This window comes from Haematobia irritans, chromosome 3, assembly GCF_050003625.1.
Source record: "Haematobia irritans isolate KBUSLIRL chromosome 3, ASM5000362v1, whole genome shotgun sequence".
In the NCBI taxonomy this organism is placed as follows: domain Eukaryota; kingdom Metazoa; phylum Arthropoda; class Insecta; order Diptera; family Muscidae; genus Haematobia; species Haematobia irritans.
The window spans coordinates 78443774-78455217 of record NC_134399.1 but is presented as its reverse complement, the minus strand read 5'-3'; the positions used below and the strand labels follow the sequence as shown (position 1 = coordinate 78455217).

The 11444-nt window shown below is 34.6% G+C and overlaps 1 protein-coding gene across 1 annotated transcript; it reads right to left on the bottom strand.

Moving 5' to 3' along the window:
- Window positions 1-299: 299 nt before the first annotated feature.
- Window positions 300-1004, bottom strand: LOC142231005 (uncharacterized). The gene has a single exon (XM_075301624.1). The coding sequence runs from the start codon at window positions 1002-1004 to the stop codon at window positions 300-302; it is 705 nt and encodes a 234-aa protein (XP_075157739.1).
- Window positions 1005-11444: the final 10440 nt, after the last annotated feature.

The window sequence follows — 11444 nt, the reverse complement described above, 5'->3', positions numbered from 1 at the left end:
CGATGCCACAACTAATTGCCTCGCCCCAATACTTATTATCAGCGCTGTCTGATCTCTATCACAGAATTGATTCAAAAAGAAACACTTTAAATCCTTTTGTACCAAGATACAGGTCCTTATTTTATTTAAATTGGCATGAAATTGATTATAATTACTATGCTCCAGTCCCATCACCGCTCCTTTATTTGTCCATGGTTCCTGCACCAGGGCGATATCTATTTCGTTCCTAAGTAAATGGAGGATAAGATTATTTGAAGCCAGTTCACAATGATGCAAATTTACTTGAAGTACTTTCAGCATCATTGACTTACAGGGCCTCTTTTTAATCTCTCCTCCGCTCCCTTGATAGGTCTTACAATAGCGCTGCTAAGGCCTACGCTGAATCGATGGCTATTCGTCTCTAGCCTCTCCAAAGTCTCCGAGTTCACCGCCATGACAACACTTCTGCCTGCGTCGGTGGGGGGATCCATTTTCAATATCGCCCAGTCATCTGTTGGGTAGTTACTCTTATTTTGGGCCTTTAGCAACCCCAGTAGGCGGTCTTGCGGCAAAATGGGCCCCGTTATGAAGACCCTCACTCTGGGTTGTGTCTTCACCTCCTCTTCGTGAATGACTTTCAGTTTAGCTCCCTCCCACAGTTGCAAGCCCTCTATGGCTCCCTTCAGCCAAGCAAGGGTTTCCCCCGTCTTGCAGTGTAGGATTTTATGCCCCTGCTTTGACTGTATGTTGCCAAAGAAAGGTGCATCGTCCTCCTCTTGGCGAATCCTTTCCGATACCTCAAATAGTAGTTTACTTTCAAGTATCCTCCAATTTTCTTCCGTTATCTTCCTGTCCCTGTTTGAATCATCCACTATGGCCACCTTTATACAGCCCTCATTATACAAATTCTTCCCTTGGTCCTTTCGGGGTTTTTTGACCATAGTGACCTCTGTGGAATTCGTGTCCTTAGTTCTGTTCCTCTTGTGGCGTCCAATTTCCTCGGAGTCAGGGTTTAGTGAGACCATACTTACTTACACCATGTTCCAAATTTCAACCGGATCGGATAAAATTTGCTTCACTTAGAGGCTCCGCAAGCCAAATCTGGGGATCGGTTTATATGGGGGCTATATATAATTATGAACCTATGTGGACCAATTTCCGCATGGTTGTTAGAGACCATATATCAACACCATGTACCAAATTTCAACCGGATCGGAAGAAATTAGCTTCTCTTAGAGGTTCTGTAAGCAAAATCTGGGGATCGGTTTATATGGGGGCGAGTGATTTCCCTAGCTACGCCAATATAATCCGACCCCAAGATTGTGCTTCTGGGGCTTCATGGAGGAACAAAATTTTATCCGATCCGATTGAAACTTAGAACGTGATGTTAATATATGCATAATAAATGGCCCATATTGTTTAATAATTTTGTGTAGCCCCAATATACCGAAAGAACTTTCTTCGTAAAAGAACGAAAAATTTCGTTCGTATTTCTTTTGTTAGAAAAACTCATGTACAAAGTGCAATAGGTTGTAGTAACAAGTTTGCAAAATGTCATCACTAATTTATACCTTTAGTTTTTGACATTAGCGTAGCTAGACAATTTTCTTAGTTGGGGGCTATAGCCCCCCTAGCTAAAAATTTATAGACTGAACTTATAGGTTCAATTAATGTTTTAATGCATAAAATTGAATAAAAAATTAGACATCATAATAACTTGACAATTAATTTATAATAAAGCAACTAAAAGTAGTTCCACACTTTACCCAGCAAAAAAATTGTGAGTTGTTCTAAAGGCACAACTTTAAAAGTACTTCCAAAAATGTCCTCAATTATTTTAACTACGCAAGAATTTTTTTTACTTTCATATTTTAATGTGTAATTTTTTGTTTTCTTTTTTTTTAAATAGTTTAAAAAAAGGGTAAGAATAAATAAATTGGTACAAATTATTCAAATTTTGCCACAAAACTGATAAATCCATTATAAAAAAATCGATAATTTTGAAAATTATTCGAGGAAAAACGCTTCAAACAAGCGTCAGAATGCATTAAAAATCATAAAAACAATATAAAAATTATTTATTCGGAAAAATATCACAAAAATTTTAATTCACATTCATGAAACGGTGGACATTTGCACCACAATTTTGCACCACTTGTAGACCCAAAAAAGAACATTTTCACTACTTTTTTCTCGACGCTTTTTCACAGCATTATTAAGATATTAATTTATGAAAGAATAGTTTTAATATCAATTACTATTTTTTTAATTAAATTGACTAAACTAAATCAATCATAAGTTCAACCAACTCAACTCTACCACAAACCAAGTAATTCGATTGTTCATGAAAGTCTTTAGCGGAACTTTGTGCGATTGTATATACTTATTTAATTTTTATAAAAATTGAAAAAACTATTGACATTTATTGAAAAATGGAAAATCATAAATAGAGTTTCCAATTCTGGGGGGGGTGCTAAAATTTTTCTGGGGGGGTCTAAGCCCCCTCCCCAGAGGCCTTCCTACGCTTATGGTTTTTGAAAAATTTTCAGATTGGTTGCCCCACTTTTATTCATAACATCCTATCACCGAAATGAGAAGTTGCTTGGACATGCATTAAAAAATTTGAATAAAGGAATACACTCAAACACACGATTAGAGACAATTTTATGTCACGAACGGGCATTTTTTTAAAACTACTATGAAACTTCTTCATAACTTAAACGAAAATGTTTCGTACGTTTTGTGAAGAAATTTTAAAGCAGAATGCTTCGCAAAATAATTTCGTAAAAAACTTCTCCACAAAAAATCGTTAAAAGTACGAACCTTTTACGAAAAAAAGTTAATATAGGATATTTTGCAGATATTTCGTGATGGTCGGTTTAGACACCGAAAGAATTATCTTCGCTAATTTTACGAAGAATTCTTCATTAACTATTCTTCGTAAATTCTTCTTAAAAACAACGAAATTTTCGTTGATTTTCGTAAATTTTATTAAAAAAAAAAATTTTACGTACATAAGGTGGGTATTAATTTCGAGTTTAGCCGCTAAAATCGTCATTTTTTCACGATTACTTTTCTTTAATAATCCATTTTTAGGAATACAAAGTTTGTGAAAATTTTTTTGGGCTATTCCCCATCAAGTTATAATAAAGTTTGCAACAAATATGTATAATTTTATGCCTTTTTTACTGATTTAGTTTTCACTTTAGCGGCTAAACTCGAACTTAATACCCACCTTATGTACGTAAAATTTTTTTTTTATAAAATTTACGAAAATCAACGAAAATTTTGTTGTTTTTAAGAAGAATTTACGAAGAATAGTTAATGAAGAATTCTTCGTAAAATTAGCGAAGATAATTCTTTCGGTGTCTAAACCGACCATCACGATTTTACTTCCTGGGCCTCATGGAGGAACACATTTTATACAGTTACCTTGAATATTGTCTTCTAATTACCTTGCAAAAATTGGTTTATATCGATACATAATTATATACACTTCTATATAAACCGATCAAGAATTGAAGTGACTTATATGGGTATTTGTCTCCATTTTTTATATAACAAAAACTCCATATCGACCAATACACAATTTAGTAGAAACATTTAAAAAGGCCTGCCATCCATCGCCAACGGTTACCACAACCCAAGTAATTCGATTGTGGATGACGGCCTTTAGTGGAACTTTGTGTGCAAATCTCGGCCGTATATACTTAATTATACTTTATTTTATTTATTCAGTTTTTTAATATTTAATAAATAAATTCACTTGCTACTTTGACTTAGGAGTAAGAATAGCTTGACCAAAATTAAAAAAGCAATGAAATGAGGAAAAATTACCCAAATATCTATTCAAAACGGAAGCTCACATAATAAACACTGAACCATGATCATTCTTATCTTTATTACATTTCTGCTTCTGTTAGAAATTCTCTTGAAATTGGGAACTTTTTTTGAAAATTGCGTGGGTTAACTTAATGCTTCGTTGGCAATTTAACAAAAGACACCCAGTTGAAATGTTGAAAATAAAATTTGTCATATTTTGAAAGGTTATTTTGTTTTCATTATTTGAAATAGCATTAATTATGGCAAAGGTAATGTTTTGTGAATGAGCTCTAATCTATTCTATGGGATATCGCTTGGTTCAGTGCATATCATTTGAATTAAATTACTCTCATAGGGAAAAGATAACCGAGTTTCTTTGACCAAAGCAAATTTAATTTCCTATGCGTGAAGGCGTCAAACTGTGTTCCTGTATACGCAAAACAATAGAAATTCATTAAAATGTTCACACATTCAATGGTCCCAAAACATTGTACAGTAAGTAAAACACACCCTTGCAGGGAAAACTGAATAAATGGTATTGGCGGTTCATTGTCATCGATGATAAACTGAAATTATTTTTTTTTTCAAAATTTCATGACTGAATCTCCGAATTTATCAGAGGATATAATAAACAAAGAAAAGTTTTGGATCATTTATCTTCAACAATTGATAGACATTAAACTAAATGGAATGAAAAATCTCATCTGTTTGTAGTACTTCGTAATGTTTGTATGAAATTTGTTGTCATCTAACAATGCCTGTCCGTCCATATGTTAAGGTCAACATCTGCCAGAAGTGCATAGCCAGTTCACCTTTAAGCAATGTTCATTTCATATATGCATTATTGTGATAATATATGTATAACAGGTATATACGACAGTTGGGAACCACCGTGGTGCTGGTTAGCATGCCCGCCTTGCATACACAAAGTCGTGGGTTCGATTCCTGCTTCGACCGAACACCAAAAAGTTTTCCAGCGATGGATTATCCCACCTCAGTAGTGCTGGTGACATTTCTGAGGGTTTCAAAGCTTCTCTAAGTGGTTTCACTGCAATGTGGAACGCTGTTCGGACTCGGCTATAAAAAGGAGGTCCCTTGTCATTGAGCCTAACATGGAATCGGGCAGTACTCAGTGATAAGAGAGAAGTTCACCAATGTGGTATCACAATGGACTGAATAGTCTAAGTGAGCCTGATACCTAACCTAACCATATACGACAGTAAGTTTTGCCGGGTCGAATCTAGTCCCATATATACCTTTCGCTCGATTTATACACATATGACCATAAAGGCCGAACTTTTTTCCGTCTATACCAAAACATGAGTCAACAAACACCAAATAGGTGTGTGGTCCGAAAATACCTCTAAATTTCTAATTTAAGGAAAAGGCGAAAATGAAAACAAAAACTATCTCAAATCGGGGAGTCCATTTGGGATATGTTGGCTTTATAAAAACCTGGACCGATGTCCATCATCGAACTTGGCCTACCTGCACGGACGAAAAAGACTGTTTTTCATATGTTTGGGTGTACAAATTATATGTTTGGAACTCAAATTTTTTAACACAATATTTTTAAGTGCAAGCATATAATATTCACACACTAGGATAACATGTTTGGGACATATATGTTAATATGTTAAAACATAATATATTTGGGACATAAAAAATTTGTAAATATAATATGCTTAGCTGCAAACATATATTAATTTGGAAATAGCCTATAAACATATATGTGTTTAGAAAGAGAGACCTAGAGAGTATGCTGCAAGTAAAATAATGGATGTAACCAATTGGCACCTCAAAAATATATCCACACAAAGAAAATTTCATTAAAATTTTTTACTACCCTACGGTGAAACATAATATGTTTGAACAATACAAACAATATTGTGTTTGGACCAATCCTGAAAATATATATGCTAGAAGCAAAATGTGTTTGGAGTATATGTACAGAAGCGATTTTTTCTAGGGTGTGATGGCGCAATAATGATGGCGCAATAATTGATTACAACAATAGACTCACATATCGTCTTCGAATTTCCCCTGATCATTATTCAATAATGAAGCTACACTGAAATAACAGTGAATCCACCATGAAGAAAAATTTTGGTTAATTTTTGACAATTTATGGCGATTTCGATTGAGACAAACGGTGCAACATTATCTAAATTGATTGTAAAATATGAAATACACTGTCATAGCTTTTGCCTCATGTATCGCTTACAATATTATGAATTAACAATAACGTTGGAATGATACTATCATTTGGGCGAAAATACAATGAGGAAAAAAATAGTGTAACACCAAGGCAACATATTTTTTGCGAAACGAAAACGCCCTTAAATTACTTTTAGAAAATTTTAACTAAACAGTATTACAAACGTTGACATTTCGGTGATAAAGGGTGATACGGTCAAAATTTGGTCAAGGGAAAACGCATGTAAATCGGTGAAATCGTTTATTTAAAAAATCAAATTAAATTTCTTTTTCAAGTTCAATTAGTATAAAATTCAGGAAAAATATTCAGTTAGGCTTTCGCTTTTCCAAATCCGTATTGTCGCTTGTCACGCTTAACACCTGCCATCAGATTTTGTACAGCCACCTTGTCCACCTTCTTCGCCGCAGAAAGCCAGTTTGCCTTGAACTGCTGCTCGTCCTTAGCAGTTTTTTTGGTCTTCTTTAGGTTCCGCTTGACAATAGCCCAGTATTTCTCAATTGGGCGGAGCTCTGGCGTGTTGGGAGGATTCTCGTCCTTGGGAACCACCTGCACGTTGTTGGCGGCGTACCACTCTATGGCCTTTTTATCGTAATGGCAAGATGCCAAATCCGGCCAAAACAGTACGGAACAACCGTGTTTCTTCAGGAAAGGCAGCAGACGTTTATTCAAACACTCTTTCACGTAAATTTCTTGGTTGACAGTCCCGGAAACTATGAAAATGCTACTTTTCAAGCCACAGGTACAGATGGCTTGCCAAACCAGATATTTCTTTGCGAACTTTGACAGTTTTATGTGCTTGAAAATATCTGCTACCTTTCCCCTTCTTTTGCCGTATAAAACTCCTGTCCCGGAAGCGGCTTGTAGTCGGCTTTGACGTAGGTTTCGTCGTCCATTACCACGCAGTCAAACTTCGTCAGCATCGTCGTGTACAGCCTCCGGGATCGCGCTTTGGCCGTCGTATTTTGTTTATCATCGCGATTTGGAGTCACTACGTTCTTGTAAGTCGATAGTCCGGCTCGTTTTTTTGGCTCGATGCACGGTTGTAGACGATACACCCAGCTTATTTGCGGCATCTCGGAGAGAGAGGTTAGGGTTTCGCTTGAAACTACCGGCAACTCTCTTTGCCGTTTCAGCGGCTTCCGGTTTTCGATTTCCCCCCGATGCAGACTTCCTGGTTGTCGACAAACGTTCCCCAAACACTTTAATTACATTTGTAACGGTTGATTTGGCAACTTTTAGCGATTTTGCCAGCTTTGCGTGCGAGTATCTCGGATTTTCGCGATGGGCGAGCAAAATTTTAATACGCTGCTCTTCTTGCTTGGACGGCATTTTGACAACTGGAGAGTGAATTCCAAAATCAAAATAGGAGAAACATTCTACACACACACACCTTCAAAATGAGGGGTGTTTGACCCTATCACCCTTTATCACAAAAATAATATTTTTTTTTTCGACAAATTCAAGAAACTTTATTAGACATAAATATTTTTTTTTTCACTTGTTAAAGAATATTTAGTAGTTTGAAGGAAAAAATTCGTGTTCAAAATTGCTAAAATGTCTTTAGTGCCACACGAAGTTTATGTTGGGCACATTTGTAGTAAAATTTACAAATCTAAAGAAATACTCGTAATGAACTATTTTGTGATAAGTACGAATTTAGTCAATATTTTTGATTAATTTGTATATGCCTTTTATACCCTCCACCATAGGATGGGGATATATTGACTTTGTCATTCCGTTTGTAACACATCGAAATATTGCTCTAAGACCCCATAAAGTATATATATTCTGGGTCGTGGTGAAATTCTGAGTCGATCTGAGCATATCCGTTCGTCCGTCTGTTGAAATCAAGCTAACTTCCGAACGAAACAAGCTATCGAATTGAAACTTGGCACAAGTAGTTGTTATTGATGTAGGTCGGATGGTATTGCAAATGGGCCATATCGGTTCACTTTTACGTATAGCCCCCATATAAACGGACCCCCAAATTTGGCTTGCAGACCCTCTAAGAGAAGCAAATTTCATCCGATCCGGCTGCAATTTGGTACATAGTGTTAGTATATGGTCTCTAACAACCATGCAAAAATTGGTCCACATCGGTCCATAATTATGTATAGCCCCCATATAAACCGATCCCCCGATTTGACCTCCGGAGCCCCTTGGAATAGGAAAATTCATCCGATTCGGTTGAATTTTGGTACGTGATGTTAGTATATGGTATCCAACAACCATACAGGAATTGGTTCATATCAGTTCTTGTTTCTTTCCAAAGATATTCTCTATTGTAACTACACTCAAAAAAAGCGAAACCTCTCTTTCACTGAAACCAATATAACTTTATTTTAGTCCATGGAATTATTACCTTTGGAGAAAGTTTGCTTTACTCAAATAAGATTTTTCGCATGTTAGCTAAATGAACTAAAAAACGGGAAATGAATCATAAAGTTCTACTAAATTCGTATTACTTCGTTTAAAAAAAGAGTAAAAATAAGTAAAATGGTATTAATGATTTAAAATTTGTCGAAATAAAAACTAAACCCTTTTTTAAAATTTTTTTATATATTTGTGGTCAATCCTTTCAGACAAACATTAGAATCCATAAAAACTCACAATACAGTACAAAAGTATTTATTTTTTAAAATATCACAAAATTATTTAATTCACATCCAAAACACTGAATTCCTATCAAAAAATATTTACGTGATATTAAAGATTAAGCAACCTAAATTTTACGATGCGCAATTTACACACTACTCGCATTAAGGACAAGTTTCTTTTAATAAAGATATTTTAATTAAAAGAAAGTTTATAATCTTTGCTTCAAAAATTTTTTTCACTAAATTTTTTTTCACCTTAAAGTAAAGAAACACATTTTTGACTTAAAGAAATCGTCCTTAAATGAATTGAAATATTGAATCTTTAGTTTTAAGACAAAAACGCTTCAAATATAGGCTGAGACTTATTTTGAGGATTTAGCATTTTTGGTTTAAAGTTTTTTGGAATTAAGAAAATATTTTTTACTTCGAAGAATCCGTCATAATTTGGATTTTTACACTGACCGGAAAAATAGAATGAAAATTCGATAAATGAGATCTGTATCCTAATTTTAATTTTATAGATTCTAGATTATAAAGCCAGATAGGTCGCAAAAAAAATTCCTTATTTGAAAGAACCCACATCTTTGGAATCAATACCAAAATCCTTAACGGAAGGTCAAAATCTTTGGATTCAAGTAAATATTTTTTTTTAGGAGCAATGGCTGCTTGAAATCATGGACATCCGTCCTATGACAAACCCTAGTTATATTCATCGCTTCTGCTTCAATTTTGCACCACTACCGGATCCAAAACGAAAGTTTTCACTTCTGTTCTGGCGTCGCTGTTTTGGTGGGAGATTGTGTAGTCTAAGAGAGTCTGAAACAATATACATCCACTATACCTAAACTTATTTAACAAATCATTGTAATAAAAATATTTTTTATTAAATTCATTTAAAACTTTTAGTATTTTTATACCCAAAACCACATAGTGGTCAGGGTATAATAAGTTTGATCGGCCAAAAAATGTGCCTACCAGAAATATTGATTTTAGACCCCATAAAATATATACCGATCGACTCAGAATCACCTCCTGAGTCGATCTAGCGCTTGGTGTCCGTCCGTCCGTCCGTCTGTCCATGTATTTGTTGTTCACAGGATTCCGGTCGCAATTATTAACCGATTTTGATGAATTTTGGTACAGGGAGCTTTTGGACACAAGGACGAACGCTATTGAATTTGGAAGAAATCGGATCAAATTTAGATATAGCTCCCATATATATGTATCGCCCGATTTCGACAAATGGGGTCACGTTGCGCTTTTTTTCAAACGGATCGTCACCAAATTTGGCAAAAGGTACTCTTTTCCATCGTCCTTCAAGTCTGCAAAATTTCATCTAAATCGGTTCAGATTTAGATATAGCTCTCATATATATGTATCGCCCGATTTTCCCAAATTTGGGCACAAAACCTTTATTTATCAACCGATCTTACTCAAAGTTGGCTAAATATAATCTTCTATAGCACTAACTATATGTGCAAAAAATCATCGAAATCGGTTCAGATTTAGCTATATCTCCCATATATATGTACCGCCCGATTTTTCTAAATTTAGCCATAAAACCCCTATTTATCAACCGATCTTACTCAAATTTGGCTAAATGTAGTCTTCTATAGCACTAACTATACGTGCAAAAAATCATCGAAATCGGTTCAGAATTAGATATAGCTCCCATATATATGTGTAGCCCGATTTTCCCAAATTTGGCCATAGAACCCTTATTTATTAACCAATCTTACTTAAAGTTGGCTAGATCCAGTCCTCTATAGTACTAACTATATGTGCAAAATTTCATCGAAATCGGTTCAGATGTAGCTCCCATATATGTATCACCCGATTTTGAAAAATTCGACCTTAATAACCCTATGTTTGACCATACAGGCCTCAATTCTTAGCTGATCGTACTCAAATCTTGCACAAGGTAACCTTTTGTGGTATTAATCAAACCCGCAAAACATTATGCAAATTGGTTCAGATTTAGATATAGCTTCCATATATATGCATCGCTCGATTTTCCCAAATTTGGCCATAGTACTCTTATTTACTAACCAATGTTACTCAAATTTCAAATTTTGATGTACTAGCCGATCGTACTTATACGTACTTGTAGCTCTTATATAAGAATATTGCTCGATTTTTACAAATTTGTATTTATTACCCACACTAATTTAACGATTTTCTCTTTTTTAATAATGGGCTCAATATTAGTGGCATACTAACTCCGTAGGTGCAATATCAACACAGCCAGTGTTGCTAGAAGTAGGGGAAATTCCCTATATGTAGGGTTTTTCTAATATTAAGCGTCTTGTTGGGACGTAGGGCCACAATGTAGGACATTTTCACTCAACGCAATTTGTAATAATTTAACATTTTGGTGGCTCTAGAGGAGGAAATTAGAAGCCGGCAAGGCTTGATCTTTAACAATGTGTGGTAAACTTTATTCCTGTAGAAAATTTTGTCAACATTTTATTTCTATAGAACATTTTGTCAAAATTGTATTTCTATAGAAATTTTTTTCAAAATATTATTTCTATAAAAAATTTTCTCAAAATTTTATTTCTGCGGAATTTTTTCTCAAAATTTTATTTCTATAGAATTTATTGTCAAAATTTTATTTCTATAGAAAAATTTCTCACAAAAATTTGTTTATAAAACTTTTTCCCAAAATTTAATTTTTAGAGATTTAACAAAAAAGATTACTAATTTGGGTAGAATTCTACCAACTGTGGCAACCGTGGTGGTAATACAAATGTATATTCTAAGTTAAATACGTTGCATATTCATGTGTTAAGATAATAAAGTTCTTAGAACCATTTTTGTTTTGTAAA